Below are 17,799 nucleotides of genomic sequence, written 5' to 3'. Positions count from 1 at the left end.
TCAGCCTCTGCTCTGTGCTGTCCCTGTCCCTAGGGTGTCACTAGCAGCATGGCTGCTACCCATGAGGTTGTCCATGGAGGGGGACACCAAGGAAAGGTCGCTTGCAGGTGCGGGCCGGAGGCGCTGGAGTGGCCCCCGGCGCAGCCGCCCCCGGAACTTGTCCCCAGCCATGAAGTACAAGATGGGGTCAAGGCAGCTGTTGATGCTGGCCAGGGGCCGAGTGATCTTGTAGGTGAAGTTGATGATGTTGAGGGTCTGGCAGTTGGCTTGGAAGTAGCGGGAGGTGTAGTACAAGGTCCGGGTGATGTGGAAGGGCACGAAGCAGACGGCAAAGACGGTGAGCACGATGACGATCATCTTGATGGAGCGCTTCCTGTAGGAGGGCATGCGGGGGCTGGGGCTGGAGAAGCTGGGCTGGCAGAGCCTCTTGGCCATCAGGCAGTAGCATACAACGATCACCAGGAAGGGGAGCCCGAAGAGCAGGGCCATGACGGAGGAGCTGTAGTGCACGTAGTGGTCGAAATCCTCGGGCTTGGTGGTGTCATGGCACAGGGTGCTGTTGCCCTTGGAGCTGGTGGTGACGAAGATGAGGTTGGGGATGAGGCAGATGGTGACGACGAGCCAGACAGCCACGCAAATGATGCGGGCCTGCTTGGTCTTCACCCACTTCAGGGAGCGGATGGGGTGGCAGATGCCCACGTAGCGGTGGATGCTGATGCAGGTGAGGAAGAGGATGCTGCTGTAGAGGTTGGCATAGAAGAGGAAGCGCACGATCTTGCAGAGCCAGGTCCCGAAGGGCCAATTGTTGCGGTCGGCGTAATAGTAGACCAGGGTGGGCAGGGACAGGACGTAGAGCGTGTCAGAGACAGCCAAGTTGAACATGTAGGTGGTGGTGGCGTTCCAGGGCCTCATTTTGGAGATGAACATCCACAGGGCCCAAGAGTTGAGGGGCAGCCCCACCACAAAGACGATGCTGTAGGAGATGGGCAGCAGGATGAACTTGAACTCCTCGTCGAAGACGCACTTTGCCTCCAGCCCCGGCGTGGTATTTCCTCCTAGCCAGGGAGCCGACGTTGGTGTCCACAGGGCAACTGGGAACGTCCTCACTGAAGAAGTGGCCATGTTCTCCGAGCCAGATCTAGGGGAGCAGTTAATAAAAGCATATTAGCCGTCATTGTCGGGCACAAAGCGTGGAAGGGAGCCAAAGATGCCAGATTCCCACCCCCACCCCCCCAACCCCATCCCCCTCCAGGAGCTGTGGCCACTTTGATGGTTCTCTGGTTTTTCTCAGCCGGCACGTTGGGGCTTTGCATGGGGGCCGGGGGGAGGCTTGACAAATCCTCCCCTTCGCAGCCCCCACCACGACACCCATTAATCAGCCCTTTGAGGAGCAGGCAGTGACACCCGCGCCGAGCCGAGCCGGGAAGCGTGCCTGGGACAGAGGACAGCGCCGGCCCCGCCGGCCAGCAGCCCCACGGCGCTCCGAACAATGAGACCTTGATGAGCAACAGCAGCCCCCGGCCGCTGCCAGCGCAGCCTCTTGGAAGCTGCCTCAGCCTAATTGGCACCATCCTGACAATGCTGCTCGTCCCAGAGGACGCTTTGACAGAAGAAAGGCGGGAGGAGAAGAAAGGCTTGTCTGGGGGAATATTATGGCCTGGAGAAATCCTTGGGGAGCTATTAAAGGAGCCTTTGGGAGAGAGCATCCCTGGACAGTGAGGGGCCTCCAGCTGCTGGGTATTCTCCGTAGGAGAGAGATGATCTAATCCCTATGGAGAGGAGCTCTGTTGGAGCCAAGGCCCTGCTCAAGACAGTGCAAGTTCTCAAGGCAAGGAGGACGTTTCCCCTCTCGCAGGGTTAGGATCAAAGGCTGGGATCTGCATCCTGCTGGCACATCAGGCCACAGGGCTGAGGCATGAGGGAGAGCTGCCAAGGAGTTGCGTTCACCTCTCAGGATGTCTGAAGTTCAGAGCCCACTCCTCCAGAGGGAAGAAGCAGCTACTGCTTCATGGTGTCCAGCAAAGGACCAGCAAAAGCTGCCCATGCCTTGGCCCCTCCAGTGCCCACCACCATGCCTGGTGAAGCAATATTGGAGCAGCTGCTCCTGCTGACAAGGATAGATGCTTGCATGAATAGGCTGGGGGCAGGAGCATCTGCCATGCTGCCAGCAGAGGTGAAAGTGAAGCCAAAAAGATATCTGATATCTGAGGGTGCATTGCTGTGTCTCCAGTTTCTGTGGGTCCAGAGCACGTCCAGGAGGTTATGGATACTGGAATGGAGGAGGGCTCAGGGAGCTAAGTGTTAGCAGGATGCTGGTCAGTGGTATGAGGTGGAAGGTTGTGTCCTTTCAGGTTCCTTCATGGATTGGTTCCTTCACCATCATCCTCCTGTTGTCCTCTTGCCTTTGCCAGATGTGCAGCCTGACAGCTTCTTGTGACAAGCATTAGCAGGAGCATCCCATAGGGTGTATCCATGAGGTCAGCTGAGCTGACACTGCAGAGCCTCACCTAGAGAGACATGGCTGTGCTTACAGAGATGATCATAAATGGATCAGCAGGCAGATGGGCAGGCAGGTGGCTGCGGGACCAGCTCCTCCACACCTCCACACTGTCTGTTTGAGTTCTGGGCTGAGCCACAGCTTTGGGCTGATATCAACCACCCTGCAGTGCCTACCCACTGCAGCTGGTGTGAGCAGCAGCCTGGCTTTATTACAGGAATAAGTTCAGAGAGCAACAGGCAGATCCTGATCAAACATTAACAGTGTTAAGAATTTGATCTGTCTTCCTAGAACCAAAAACCAGCTGGCAGGAAAACTTGAGCCTCTGAGTGATGGTCCTGTGGGGTGCTGTGCTGGTCATGCTGGCCCCAGCCCAGAAGCTACATCTCCCCAAGCAGTGACGCTGCTGAGGATGTGAAGCATCGGGAGATTTGTTCTTCTTTTCCATCCTCTGAGCACAAGTGAGCGTGAAGTCTTGAGCCTGACCAGACCGGAGATGCTGCACGGTTCAGTGACCAAAGCCCATGACATGAGTCAACAAACAACTAAGATATGAAGAAGTCAGTAAATAAAAAGTAATAAACTGGTGTCAGAAATGCATGAGGAAGAAGCCGGAGCAGCTGTGTGGTGCCAGGCTACTGGGAGCGGGGCACAGGCACACAGCTTTGGGCAGCTGATGAAGCCCAAGTGTGGGCAGTGCTCAGCAGCACGATTTAACCATTCCTGAGCTTCCTTTGGGGAAAAGAGAACATTGCAAAAGAAGATGACACTTGGCAAGCTTTATCTCAACAGCTTTCCTGCTTCTTCATCTTAGTCACAATCAAAGTCAGTGCTTTCAATCACAGATTCCCATCGGTCTGCCCTGAGGACACATTACCACCAGGGTGGTTCCTACTTTTCTGACATTCCCAGCAAGGCTTTTGCTGGCCACAACCTCTCCAGTGTGGACCTGAAGGGTCAGGGAGGGACTGTCCACAGCTACAGTGAGGTCTGAGCCAAGCATTCAGGCTCACTGCTGCAGCAGGAGTTGGAAGGCACTGCAGGGAGAGGACATGGAGCTGGGGAGGTGATACTCCTGTCCTGCCAGTTCTGTGGATGCACAAGGGATGTGGTGCTGGGGGATCCCTTGCTCTTGGCAAACACCTGGGATGGTGCCTGTGAGCTGGCCCCCAGGAAGTGGTGAGGGGTTCTGCATGGCCATCCACCCATGGAAAGGGGCAGGGGCCAGCCAGGGGACCGTGCACTAAGGGGCACGTGCTGCCCTTCGCTCTTTGCCACAGGAACAGGAGCTCTGCCCTGGCTCCTGGCCCCGTGGCTATGTTCACCCTGACCCCATCCTTTGGCCCCTGAGGATGTGCTGTCCCCAGTGGTAGCTGGTGGCTGCCCCTAGCCCAGGGTCTCCCAGCAGCTGGCCAAGGCTTCCTGCCCTGGGGATCTATGGGGATGTTGGAAAGACACCAATGAAATGAATGAGTTGGGCAGCGCCACCGAAAGCAGACTCTGCCCCAGATCCAAAGTCCTGCCTGCTGGCAGGATGGAAGCGGGCGGTCAGGGATCCTGGTGCAGCAGGCAGGAGCTTTGGAGAAGGGGGCTTGAGAGTGGATTTTGGAGGAGAGTGAGGAGACACTGAGGGACATGGTGCTGGGTGAGCCTGGGACAAGCTGCCTCTTGGAGCATGAGGGAAAACAAGGCTTTTCTTCTCGCCTAAGCTCTTGGAAATTGCAAAACAAGGAGAAATTATGCAAAACATCCTGTAGAAGGACCCTTGTCCCCAGTCACCACGTGGTGTGTGCAGCCAAAGCCCCAGCACAAGGGGAGTGCGACCTAATTTCTTTTTGATCCTTCCCTTTGACTGCAAGAGCAGCCAAAGCACGATCTGCCCAGGCACTGGTGCCTCCTCCCCAGGGATGCCACAGGGCTGGGTGCTGCCTTCCATGTCCCCTGCTCTGAGGTGCTTCTGCTCTGCAGTGAGGTGGAAGGTGAGAGTTTCACCCTTGGATTGGCTGTCCCTGCCCCTCCACCTACCTGGGGAAGGGCAGGAGCCTATAGGTCAGTTTCACCCTGTGAGGATATGGTTATCTGGGGAATGGGGAGGAAGATGAGGGGGAGGAGGTGGCTGCACTAGGAAGGATGAAGGCCCTCAACGATGGAAGAAGGTAGTGGCATGTGAGGGAGGAGGATGCACAGTGGGATTTGAGCATGGTGGAAGAATGGAGAGAACTGGCTGACCCCCACCCCACACCCATCCAGCCCTGGGGATCCCACCTCCATCCCTTGAGGGGCCAAAGCTGCTCCCCACAAGGCTGCCCAGAGCCCAGCTGGGTTTGCATGGCCATCACATGGCCATCCCAGCTTCTGCTCTCCACCAAGCATGGTCTGCCCTGGCTCACCTGGGGTCCTGGGCTGCAGTGGCTCTCAGGAGCAGGGCACCCGTGAGGAGCGCCCCGCAGCGCTGGAGGCCATGCTGGAGGGGCTGCCCTGTGCCGTGCCCTGCCGTGTGCCCGCTCTCTCACTGCTGGGAGCAAAGTGCCCGGGAGAGGCAGGGCTGGAGGCGGGCAGAGGCGGAGGCAGGAGTGTCCCTGCCCCAGGGGCTGCCCGCAGGGCTCAGCCCTGCTGCTCTCCCGTCTATTACCCTCGAAGGCTTTGAGCCATCTACAACCCCTGCAGCGGACCCCTAGGCATGGGGGCTTCACCCATGGGGTCACAACCCTTTCTCCTGATGGCCGAGGACCTCTGGCCACGGGGACCACTGCCCCTCACTCATGGAGACCATGGTCCTTCGACCATGAAGGCCATCAGTTCTCATCCACGAGGACCACATCACCCCGCCCGTGGGGACCATGGCTTTTTGCCCACCCCAGGGCAGCCTCCTTGCCCACCTGGGGCATGCTGGCACCCCAGGCCTGCGGGGCAATCCTGGGGACAAAGGTGGCCACTGCCACCTTGAGGCCAGCCTGGGCATAGTATCCCCAAAACCTTGGGCGTTGCAGCAGCTGGGGCTCTGCCAGGTCGGGGTGCCCTCGCGTTTAGGAAGGGGGCTGTGCGTTCCTGCTGCTGCAGAGCTGTACCTGGCCAGGAGATTTAACCCCTTTGTGAGCATGCAGGTGGGCGAAGGATGGATGCTGTGCCAGCAAGTCAGCATTGGCATAAACAGGGCACGCTGGTGACAAATGGCTGCACCCCAGGATGTGGGGGACTGTTATCAGGAATGGGGCAGCTTGGGGAGGCACAGAGGCATGAAAGGCTGGGTGGCTGGTTTGGGAACAGCCTGGAGATGCTCAGCCATGGAGGGGAACCTCAATTGTGCAGGGCTGAGTGGGAAGAGCCAGCACATTCACAAGGGGACTGTGCCACCAATGCCAGAGACTGCCCAGCTCTCAGTAGGAGCCTTATGAGACACCAGGTAAGGGCAGTGCCAAGGGTTGGGGGTTTTGGGGTCCCCGATTAAACAAGGGGATATTGAGGGGCAATGCCCCTGCAGCAGCCAGGACACCAGGACCTGGTGCTCTCCCTACTTGGCTTGCTAGGCTCAGCTCAGCTTGGCACAGACCCTCCTTGCCCCTGCACAGAAGCAGGCACTGGACACAGGCACCCCGATGTCCCTGAGTCTTTCTTCTGCATGGGGATAGCAAGAGGCATCTCACAAGGAGCTGGTGCCACAGCCTCAGGAGTGTATGCTGTAGAAGTCCTCTGAAACACTGCCCCACCAGGGCTCAGCCCAGGGAGGAGGGAGCAGCTGGTGAGACCGAAGGCACGACCGAAGGTACGTGGGGCTGGGCTGGCCACGGATGCCACTGTGCCCTTGCAGGCTGCATGGGGGCTGCCAAGAAGAGGCTGAGCCTCGAGGTCCAAAGCACCTAACAGTCTTCACTTCCCAAGCGACTTCAACGTCTCTCCCATGTCCCCCATCTCTCCTTGCCAGTGCAGCCAGCATGGTCCTTCCACCACTTCAGGAGGGGAGGATGAAGGCAGGTAGCAAGACCTGGAAAGTGTCCATCCTAAGGGCCACAGGAGCTTCCTGAGACTTTCCAACTGAGTTGATTACTGGTGAGGTCAGACAAGTTTGGAGCGTGGCTACCAGGTCCAGTCCTGGGTGTCTGCCTGCTCAGGAGCTCCAAGGAGGACAGCAGAGATGGGTGCTGGGGCAGAGCTGAGTGCTTTAGGTGCTGGGTCTGAGGTCAGGTCTCCATGGCAGGCTCACTGCAGTGCCCTTGCCAGGCTTGCTATGGATGAGCTGGGGATGGGTTGAGCTGCATGCCCCAGCCAGCCCTGCTCTGTCATGTCTCTGCAGTGAGGTGAAGGGCACCAAGTGCTAGGGAAGTCACCAAGGAGACAGGAGCCCACGTGGCCCTGGGACACCCATGGAGATGTGGTGCCTGCCCTGACACATCCTCACCTCAAGCCTCACCTGTCCTCCCCCCTGGGGCATGGGTCTCTGCCAGTGACCCCAAAGCCACAGGAACTGGCCTGCAGGGTGCTCCCTTTTCCAAGCTCCTGGGGGTACCTGAAGGTCTCCAGGTGGTCCCAGCCATGCTTCTGCAGCCCTTCCTCATTCTGCTGCAAGCCAAGGTGACCCACGCACCTGCTGACATCACGGGACTGCTCACTCCTGTCACAGGGCCACTGGAGAAGAAGAGCAAGGACACACACCAGCAGTGTCACAACAGAGCCACAAAGTCTGCACCCTCACATCCTCAACCCTACGTGAGCAGGGCACGTTGCTGCTCCTCAGCCTTCCACTGCATCCTACTGTGTGTGCAGTGGTGGCAGAGCACTGCCATGGGGATGGGACCTCACATCTCCTGGTGGCCCCATGGCCAACTTGCCCTCTCGGAGCCCCCCAAGCCCCTTCGGCTGAGCTCCAGAAGGGACCACAGTGGTACCTCTCCAGGGTGGCCATGCTGGCGAGCATCCAGTGGACGCCTTGGTACCTCCCGGCAAGGCCGCGGGGGTGGCTCCAGGGCGCTGTGAGTCTGGCACAGCAGAGTCTTCTGGCTGCCCCCTCCATGATCTGGTGACAACTGGTCCAGCTGGCTCAGGTAGGTGGCCATGTGCAGCGCTGTCAGTGAGCAGTCCCCCAGCCCTGGTGTGTCCCTCGCCAGGATGGCTGATTTGGGTCTCTTCTGCTGGCCCATACCAGGGGGGCTGAGCAGATGCCTATGGGATAAGTGCCCTGGCACACACTGGGGCTGGCCACCACCCTGCTCTTCTGAGGGTGAAGGGACCCTTGCTCCGAGGGGGCTCAAGTGCTGCTGGCCCCTGGCCGGGCTCTCTGCCTGCTTGTCATGGGCATCGCCAGCAGCAGGGCCTGGCACCCGCGTGCTGGGGATGCCCTCAAAGATGAAGTAGGCTGGGTTGGTGTAGCCAGCAGCTGGCTCGGGGAGACTGCGGGGACGGCTCCTGCAAAGCACAGCAGAGATCATCAGGCTCAGCATCACCCCACAGCTGAGGCTTGTGTTGGGGCTGAGCCCAGCTGAGGTACCTGAGGTGCTGCACGGGTGGCTTAGGGCATGTTGGGCTGTCTGCTGCTGGCTCACCATCCTCCTCCTCGAAGCTGATCCACTCTGCAAAGGCACCACAATCTGCCCTCTCCCCACTGGGAACCACATGGCTCCTGCCCACAGCTGGGGTCATAGAATCCTAGAATTGTTTTGGCTGGAAAAGATCTTTAAGATCACCCAGTCCAACCATTAACCCAGCACTGCCAGGTCACCACTGAACCATGTTCCTCAGCACCACAACCCCTCCAAGGATAGGCACTTCACCACTGCCCTGGACAGCCTGTCCTTGACAACCGTTTGGGGGAAGAAATTATTCCTCATGACCAACCTAAACCTCCCCTGGCACAACTTGAGGCTATTTCCTCTCATCCTGTTGCTTGCTGTTTTGGAGAAGAGACCAATCCCCACCCACACTCCTTTCAGGAAGCTGTAAGGAGCAAGAAGGTCTCCCCTCAGCCTCCTTTTCTCCAGGCAGAACAGCCCCAGTTCCCTCAGCCACTCCTCCCAAGACTCTAGAGCCTTCACCAACTTTGTTGCTCTTTGGACATGCTCCAGCACCTCAGGAGGGCAGCACGGGCATGGGCAGCTCTTGTGCCCAAGATGTCCCTGAGCCCCCCTGCCCAGGGTGATGGGAGGGGGCTGGCATGTGGCCACGTTTACCATAGAGCCTCTCCCGGGTGCTGCGTCTGTCCTTAGGGACCCGGACCTTCATCCAGCCGCGTATGGAGCCTGTCTCCTCGCCACGGTGGAAGAGGAAGGTCTCAAACTGCTGGGCCATGCTGCCAATCATGGACCTCATTGCGATACAGCACTCACCTGCAGGTACAGCACCTATGTCACCCCAACAGGCAGCTGGGGGGGGGCAAGCAAGGTAGCAGCAGCACCCCAAAGCGAGGTGGGTGCCAGGGTCCCTTCGACCGAGCTTCAGCTGCAAAACCTTGCACTCAGCAGGCTGTCAACTAAGCCCTGTGGGGACAATGCTTGGCAGCTGCCCCCCATGCCACAGCAGTGTCCCCATCCCACACACACCATAGGATTCGCAGCTCTCCACACCCTTGATGCTGAGGAGCAGGTGTTGGTCCCCAAGGTACTCCAGGTCTGACAGGATGGGATTTAACTGCAGGCAGAAAGAGGGGGGCTCATTGGGGACTGCTACAGCGTAGGTTGGCACAGGGGTGGCTCTTTCCTGGGTGGGGGATGGTGACAGCCCCTGGCACCCCTTGGGGCTCAGGGTATGGAGCCAGCAGGAGGGATGGGGAAGAGGAAGGAGGACGCTTGAGGGAAGGGGGAGGGATACCACAGGCAGATGCTTTGCAGCCCAGCCCAGCTTGAGGAAGCCAGGGATGTCACAGCTCTGGGAGGTGTTCTCCCCACTCCGCTGGGCCTCTGCAGAGGGAAAATGTGGGCACAGCTCCAGCTGCTGTTGGTGCATAGCCCCAGCACCCCATACCCCAGGGCCACCTCACCCTCCAGGCAGTAGGAGTGAAACTCAATGTAGCACTTGCTGCAGCTGGTGGTTTTCACAATCACCTCAACGCTCTCCCACTCGATGCAGGCCAGGGGCTCAGGGCCAGATTCAGATCCAGGAGCTGCAGGGAGGTACCAGAAGGTTGCTGTGTGCCAGCTGAGAACTCACAGCCAGGGTTTGCCCCAAACCAGGTACTGGGGGTGACAGACCCCAAACCCTTACGCTTCTTGGGCACAAACTGCGATGTCACTCCCACCTCAAAGGTGGCGAAGACAGGTGAGTGGTCACTGGTCACGATGTCATCAGTGCAGCCTGGATAGTGGGAGGAGGTAGCTGGGTGATGGTCTCCAAGTCCTGGAGTCCTGGGCAGCAGTGGTCACCCCACAGTGCCCACAGCCCTGGGGTCTCACTCACCGTAGGAGTTACAGACCACATGGGTCTCTGGGTGTGACTTCCACAGGATGCGGTCACACCATGAGGGGACACTGATCCTCGCCTGAAAATGGGGAAATGGCTTCAGTGCCCCTCATGTCTGCCTCCCCCAGCCCAGAAAAGCAACTCAGCACCCCCAAAAATGAGATCCCTCCTGCAGCACCACACAGCCCCACCTGGCACCACCCAAGCCCACCATCCCTGTCCCTCAGCAGTATCATGCAGCCCCACCTGGCACCACCCAAGCCCACTATCCCTGTCCTTCAGTAGTATCATTTAGCTTGGTAGGAGGCTGCAGGAACTCACCCCTGTGGGCTTGAACTTCTGCCACAGGTAGCTGTCCCGGGAGCCTCGCTCGTACCGGTACGTGGGTGGGAAGGAGATGTCACCCTCACCTGGGAACCAAGAGACAGAGGTGGCACAGGGGCCAGTGTCCTTTCTTGTCCCCACAGCTATGGGGTATCATAGTGTTCATCAGGAGCCCACCACAACAGCTGGTACCCCTGGCCACCTCTGCCTGCCCTCATGTTTGCACACTTTTGGGGTGCAGAGCCCACAGACCTGCCCTAGAGGGGCTGCATCGTGCCCATCAAGGACCCCCAGGCTTTGGGCTCCCGGTGCAGGGCTGCGCCAGGACAGGGCACAGCTGTGGAGGTGGCACAGGGAGAGGTCCATGGGGACCCTGGGTGTTGCTGTCTTGGTGGGGGGGCCGTGTCCTGACCCCCACACTCACTGAACCGCAGGAAGACTTTGTTCTTCTCCCGCTCCAGGTTCAGCTGGTCAACAGCCAGCAAGGCTTCAAACTCCTTCTTGGTTATATGGGCAAGGATGTCCTGTGCCAGGAGAGGAAGGCATGGAGAGCCCTGGCCCCTCTCAGCCCTGCAGCTACACTGATGTTGCCACCGGCGTGCCACCGGCCACAGTGCCCCCTGGGCCCTACCTGCACGTCCATATCCAGGCGGTAGTTGAGGTCCCCAAACCAGAAGAGGTGAGTGAAGCGCAGGGTGAGGTCAAAGCCCCCCAGCTGCTTGTCCCCCAGCACCAGGGAGCGCAGGATGTCACTGTAGTTCTGGTTACGTCTTGGGGAGACAGGGCAGCACCCATGAGCCACCCTGGGGACACCTTGTTCTGCCCCTGCCAGCTGGGGGACAGGAGGGTGACAGGGCCAACCCCTCAGGGCTCCTCTAGACCCCTGAGACACCCACCCACCTCAGGACAGTCCCATCCTCCCTAGCCCCCTGTCACCTGTGGGTCTTCTCACTACCAGAGGCCAGGTGGCAGTTGACAAAGCCAAAGGAGGTCCCGTTGAAGAGGAAGGAGACACCCACAGCTCCTTTGTTCCCTGCAGGGATGTGCCAGGTACTGAACTCTGAGGGTCCCAGAGGTCCTGGGATGGCCCCCAGGCTACCTCCTCCCTCTGGGACATCCTCCCACCCTGTCCTCATCCCCACCCAGTGTGTTGGCGATGCCAGTTTTCACGCTGGAGGTGTGGACGTGGCTGATGCGCCGCTCGTGCTCTGGCTTCACCAGCACCACGATCTTGATGCTCCAGAGGCACTGCAGGGCGACCTGCAGGAGGACAAGGAATGAGTCTGCCTGCTCCCCACCCAGCACCACCCCACAGCCAAGCCCGGTGAGGATGGAGAAGCAGCAAGTTCAGCCAGCCCCTCCCTCAATGGTGCCTCCCGGGGAGGGCAATCCCTGCACGGTGTGCATGGAGCATAAGAGGTTCCCTGGGCTGCATGTGAGTGGGAGAGGACCTCAGGTTTTGGGGTAAGAGCTGTGGGGTGGTGGCTGATGGTAAGCAGCTCCCTGAAGCTGCTGGGGGAAAGTCTTCAGCCTGCCCAGCAGCGGGGGGCGCCCCAGGCAGAGGAGTGCAGGCTGCTCCCCGCCCTTACCATTCGGTAGTCGATGGCCATCAGGGTCTTCAGAGAGGCACGGAGGAACTCCACCCACTCGCGGTCGCCCAGGGAGTTCTCCTGGGTGCCGATGACGTAGATGTCATGGGGGATGCAGGCGGTAGTCTCATCCTGCGTGTGCCCCAAGCCCCTGGAGGTCAGCCAGGAGGCGAGGGAGCGGGGTGGGGGTGTGCTGCCTGCAGGTAGAGGACAGGGGGGTCACTGAGGGGGGTGACAGTACGCCAGGCTCCTCCAGCTCCCCTCCAGCCCCAGACCCTACGCATCCCCGGGAGGTGTTGGGATGGGAAGTATCATGCCAGCTCCCTGGTTAACCTATGGCCATCCCAGAATGATGCTGCTACCACCAGAAATCCTCCCACCCACAGCTCCTGACAACCACTGGGCAAGTGGATCACAATGGGACAGAGAAACCCAAAAGTGGCCATGTCAGGGTCTTCTCCAGCCTCTTTTTCCCACGAGGGGTTATCTTGGACCTCAGGTTTCCTGGGGCTACTCCCTGAAGCTGCACTTTCCAAAATCCACCCTGGCTCATGAGCCGTAACAGCCTCCCAGGACAATGCAACCTTACCCATGTTCCACGTCCCCACATACACCGAGATGAGGTCAGGCTCGTTCAGGTTGGAGTGCTGGATCCTCATTAGCTGGAGCAGCTGGCAAAAGGCCTCTCGCTTCTGCAGGACAATATAGGTGTCTTAGGGTCCCAAAGGGGAGCTGGGGGCTGTAGAAGGTGCTGGTGGTAGGATCAGGAGACCATCACCTCACTGCTCACTTGCTGCAGTGCTCTGTAAGGGCTGTCCACCCACCCAGGACCCCCGGGAAGGCCAGCCAGTGCCACCTACCCGTGCACTGGTGAAGACAAAGTCTCTGCTCAGGCTCTTCTGCAGCTCCCGGCTGTACACCAGCCTCACCTTGCTTTGCACGCTCTGGTATTTGATCAGCTGCAGGACTGAACACGGGACATGAGGGGGCAACAGTGGCATCCCCTTCCTGCCACTGCCATGGGGGCCAGCAATGATGGGAACTTGGGGTGCAGCCAGGTCTGCAACCTATCAGACTTGTGCCAGGGAACCCCACAGCCAGTGAGGGGGGTCAACAGCCTCTTACTTTTGTCCTGTGGGATGGTCTCCTCCGGGGACCCGCTGCCCCTCTTGCTGATGGCCACCATGCCTGCCTCCACATCCACTGTCAGGGCTGCCCTCTGCGACTTGCCCACCTTCACCTGCAGACAGGGACATGGTTCCTGGTTTGCCCCATGCCTGCCCTGCCCAAACAGTGATGCCAGGGTCCTGTTGTGCCCCCTGTCCTCACCTCGAAGCTCTGTGTAGCCAAGGGCTTGGCAGTTGGTGGAGGGGCTGCTGCCACACTGGGCAGTACCAGGTTGTGCCTGGACACGGTCTCCTGCAGTGACTTCAGCACCTGCCAGAGACATGGGCACTGGGATAAGAGGGAACTGTGGGCACCCTGTGCCAGCTTGTGCTGCCCCAAGGGGCACTCTGGGGCTGTGCCATCACCAGCAGCTTGCTTTGCTGGAGGGTTTAATTTAGGTGAGGGGTTTGCTGGAGCAGAGTAAGGTTCCCCAGTCTGGGGTGCCAGCAGAGCTGGGCAGCAGCTGTGGTTAGCAGTGGCCATGCCTCCCCCTGCAGCCAGCTGCTTCCCCAGCCTGGCATCACAGTGGTGGGGTCAGGCACCTTTTTCTCCAGAGAAGATAGGAGATGGTTGACAGCAGATATCTTGTTGAGGAGCAGCTCAAGGTCTGGATCGCTGGTTAGGAGACCCTGAGGAGAAGGACAGATGTTTTTAGAGCAGCATGGTGGCACTGGACTGGTGGATTTCTTCCCGTGGGGTCCCTGGGCCCTGGCAGTGGAAGCAGCTTTCCCCTCTGCTGCATCCTGGACTGTGTGCAGGAACGAGTCTCTGTTTGTCCCCATGCCACAGGGAGCCAGGTCCCCTCTGCCAGCTGCAGGGACCCTGGCACACTGCAGTACCCAGGGACCAGCAGCAGCACCTTTGGATACCAACAGGTACAGAAATTGCCCTGACCACCTTCCCCACAGACCAGCTGCACCCAGCCACATGTGATGAGGCACCCAAAAGTGGCTGGGGGCTGTGGTGATCCTGTGGGACTCACCTGCTCCCTGACTGGGCTACCAGGGGACACAGGGGGGTCAAACACCCTGGCCAGAGTCTCCAGCCCTGCCAGTGTGAAGTCAATCTCACTGCAAGGAAGAGAAGGACTGGGTGAGACCTGGTGTGGGGCATCTCCCGAGCCTTGGTGGGTGACGCGTAGCCACCATGAAGGGGATGGGGACAAGGTGGGTGGCTGTGGGAGCTGTTCCCCTTCCAGCCCCAGCACTCGTGGGCCACTCGCCTGTGCAGTGCCCGGCAAGCAGTGACGAGTGCGGTGCTGAGGTGCCGCAGCTGCGGGTGCCCGTGGCGAAGCGCCTCCAGGTCCAGCTGCAGGTGGTGGTTCAGGTACTCGGCCATGAAGCCCATGAAGTCACTGTCTGGGCTGCAAGGTAGGGTGAGCAGCTTTGGAAAGATCCCCACCCCCAGCCATGCCCACCCCATCACCTCCATCAACCTGAGGCACGTTACCTACGGTCATAGAACGGTCCAGGCCAGAAAGGACCTCCAGAGGTCATCCAGTCTGACCTCCCCCAGTCAGCAGGGACATCCCCAGCTAGATCAGGTTACCTGCTGTGGACCTGCTCCTGCAGCCTCTGGTGCAGCTGCTGCGAGATGTGGGTCCGGCTGGCCCCAGGAGCACCGAGCCACGTGCCCATGCCAGCTGCACCAGCCAGGACTGTGCTTGCCACACGCCCACCACCTCGGCCGTCCTCCCCATCTGCAGGCAGAAGATAACCAGGTCAGTGTGACCCCCTCCCCACTCCCAGCCTGGCATGTCCCTGTCAGCCCTGGCTCACCCGAGTCCTCGTCGGCCGCCTGCCTCGGCCGGTGCACCGGGTAGAGCAGGGGTGTCACCAGCCCGTTGTTGGGCTGCTGGTAGGCACCAATCAGGTCGGGCAGGGTTCGGAAGCACTTGGCCTGGATGCCCTGAATGGTCTGGGGAGACAGAGAAAGGGAAGCACCATCACGTCCCCATCTCTGCCAGCTTTGTGTGCCCTGGCAGTGGACCAGCTTGCCATACTGAGTGGGTCTGTCCCTCAAACTGCGCCCACGGCAAGCTGCTTCCAGATGAATGCCAGCTTGATGGGGAGATCACCCCACTCCCTGGCAGGGCAGCAGAGCAAAGAGAGGAGCACAGAGACGTATGCCTCATGCAGCTGATGGGGGTGCTCCCCAGGGACCCTCTGGATGTTCCTTTTAGGGAGCTAGAAAGGGCAGCTGGGTACCAGGAGAAACTGTGAAGTGACACCGAGGAGGGGAAGTGAGGCTGAGCTGGGGGCCAGGACAGATGTTGCAAGCACAGACATGGTGGGGATTGGGCAGTGTGACCAGGTGGGGTCAGTGGGTGGTGGCAGAAAAGAGACAAATCTTTTACTGTGCCATCCTGGCAGGCTGCTGGTAGGGCTGGTGAGGAGGCAGCTCAACCCAGACAGCCCCATGGCTGCAACTTGCTCATATCCTGTGGTGCTGGGTGCTGCAGGCAGCTCATGCAAACACCAAACCACACAAGTTGCTCATGGTGCTGGTGTGGCAGGGAGGGCAGGCAGACATCATTTCCCTGCCCCTTCACACTTCAACCTGGCCAGAGCCTGGCTCGAAGCCGATGCCCCCCCGGCACAGCACCCAGCTGCATCAGCCAGGGCAAGGAGTGCACCATGGTGGCAACCAGCCTCTGGGCACCCACTGCTTGCACCCACCTGGACTGAGAGCAGCCCCTCGTCATCAGGAAGGATGCGGTAGGTGTGAACATGCCGCTGGAACCTAGAAGAGAGCAGATCAGGGTCCCCATTGTGCCCCCCATGACACCCTGGCAATGTTGGGGGGTGCCCAGCACCCAGCCCTGATGCAAATGCCCATCTTCTCTGCAGAGAGTGGAACTGAGCTCTCAGGTCTGGAAATAAAAGCATCTCCCAGAGCTCTGACTCTGCAGCCATTTGCAGGGTTGGATGCACAGTGACCTGGCCGCAGCGGGCACTGCCAAAGCAGGGCCATGGCATGCCAGGGGTTAAGCCACATCCCCACCGGAATTTTTGGGGGGATCTACAGCTCTGTCTCTCACGTGGCAGTGAGGGGCTTTGGGCAGCCACACTATCACAGTCATACTCACCTTGAGGCAACACATCCCTGCTCATACCACCACCCTGCCTGGCATCAGCCTGACATAGTGCTGGGATGCTGGCAAAGCCAGGGCAGCTGCCAGCTGAACCCGGGAGTGTCCCACACCCCCTGTGCCTCTCCGCAGCCTGTGTTTGTCATTTATCCCTTGCACCGGGCCAGGCCAGCAGTAGGAAGGGGGAGTGGCATCCTGCCAAACCCACCGAGACACCGCCCCGTTGCAAACATGCCGGTCCGGAGCAGGAAGGGTGCAGGCAGCAAGGAGGGGTGCAGGCAGTGAGGGGTGAGGGCAGCAAGGGGCGAGAGGGAGGAGGGCGGTGCTGGCAGCAAGGAAAGGGTGAGGGCAGCCCCAGAAGCAATACGCTCAGGGGCTGTAAGCCTGGTTCTAGGCATGGGGATGTTAACGGGTCCCATGGATGGACTGGGATGCAGCCCTGATCCCAGCATCCGAGACGTCAAGAGCTGGCGTTGTGGCCCGGATGCGGCCGAGCATGGGGCTGGAGGGAGGGAGGATGTTTGTTTTCGAAGAGGGAGGGTGATGCAGAGTCAGCCTCTTGCACTCCCACGCTCGGGGATGGGATGGCGGGCAGCCCAAAACGGCTTGGTGTGCCCCGGATTTCAGGTTCTCCCTTCAGTAACCCTTCTGCTGGGCCGGGCTGCTGGCCCAGGTTTCTGCCTGCTCCCAAGAACAGGGATGATCCAAAAATCCCCATGGCCAGACAGCTGGCACCCTGCTCACCCCACCAGCACCCCTGCAGAAGGCTTTTCCATGAAGCTGTGGCACTTCTAGCTCAAGGGGCAGTGCCAGGATTGCTATGCCCAGAGACTAGGGCAGGGAGTGTGACAGAGGGACCCCAGCAAGGGACAAGAGACAGAAGCCACGAGCAGATACCAGGCAGGTGACTCACAGAAGACAGAGGGCATATGCCCCAGAGACCGACTCGCTGTCCCGCACCAGGAAGCAGCCATCCCGCCCAGCCTTGGCCAGCAGCTCCTCTGCCACCACCCGGCTGATGTCCCGGTGGTACCAGCTTGCTGCCGCCATCCTTCAAAGCGGTGGGGCACCAGCTGTGCCGTGTCACTGTCCCAGCCCCATATCAGGGCTCAGCAGCAGACACTAGCCAACTCCTGGCACACGGGGTGAATCTGAGGGTGAAGCTGGGGACAGTGTGGCAGGACCAGCCCCTTGGTGCCCAAAGGATTTGCTGGCTGGAGGTGCAGATGATGTACAGCCACTGAGGCACTCAGTGGGCACTGGGTGCCTTGTGACCAGGCAGGGTGGCAGCAGCAGGACGGGGGTGCAGCTTGGGGATGCTGAGGGTCTAGATGTTCCTCATCGCGGGGGGCTCCAGCCTGCAGGGTGCATGGGGGCAGAGAGGGACAGATCAGCAAAGGGACTTTTCCCACGGAGTAATCACCCCGTGCAGCATGCTGCACCAGCCCCGGGGCCACCACCCTGCCCAGTGCATGGCAAGAACAGGCCATACTGGTGGCCTGGTGGCACGGGGGGAGGGGGTGGACCTTGCCCAGCACACTCACCGTCCCTCGCAGATGCAGGACAGGGCTCCTGTGGCTCTTGCAGGGTGCTGGGGGCAGGGAGCTGAGCTTTTGCGGTGTAGCCAAGCAGCAGCAGAGCCTTGATGCTACACAGGCAGCCCCGCCCGTCGCACGCTGCCCGTTAAGGTGGCAGCGTGGGGTCAGGCAGAACCCACACCGAAGTCCCCGGTCCCGGCGGTTGGG

General features: G+C 59.9%; 2 protein-coding genes across 2 annotated transcripts; both read right to left on the bottom strand.

Annotated features, from left to right (window-relative positions):
* Positions 1-1,122, bottom strand: P2RY4 (pyrimidinergic receptor P2Y4). The gene has a single exon (XM_054388834.1). The coding sequence runs from the start codon at positions 1,120-1,122 to the stop codon at positions 1-3; it is 1,122 nt and encodes a 373-aa protein (XP_054244809.1).
* A 4,170-nt stretch (positions 1,123-5,292) lies between these two features.
* On the bottom strand, positions 5,293-17,104 carry INPPL1 (inositol polyphosphate phosphatase like 1). The gene is made up of 28 exons (XM_054388833.1): positions 16,968-17,104; positions 15,642-15,705; positions 14,742-14,880; positions 14,512-14,662; positions 14,186-14,326; positions 13,946-14,033; positions 13,506-13,592; positions 13,126-13,233; positions 12,922-13,036; positions 12,657-12,763; positions 12,386-12,488; positions 11,797-11,993; positions 11,350-11,467; positions 11,144-11,240; positions 10,839-10,977; positions 10,632-10,731; positions 10,205-10,293; positions 9,881-9,962; positions 9,689-9,778; positions 9,465-9,587; positions 9,296-9,384; positions 9,028-9,115; positions 8,659-8,814; positions 7,989-8,061; positions 7,381-7,897; positions 7,002-7,120; positions 5,566-5,671; positions 5,293-5,451 (listed from the first exon to the last, which is right to left on the bottom strand). Exons 1-28 carry the CDS (start codon positions 17,102-17,104, stop codon positions 5,293-5,295), a joined length of 3,582 nt encoding a protein of 1,193 aa, XP_054244808.1.
* Between the last annotated feature and the right edge of the window lie 695 nt (positions 17,105-17,799).

This window comes from Indicator indicator, chromosome 17, assembly GCF_027791375.1.
Source record: "Indicator indicator isolate 239-I01 chromosome 17, UM_Iind_1.1, whole genome shotgun sequence".
Lineage (NCBI taxonomy): Eukaryota > Metazoa > Chordata > Aves > Piciformes > Indicatoridae > Indicator > Indicator indicator.
The sequence above is the reverse complement of the archived record's forward strand: the minus strand, read 5'-3'. Positions and strand labels throughout refer to the sequence as shown.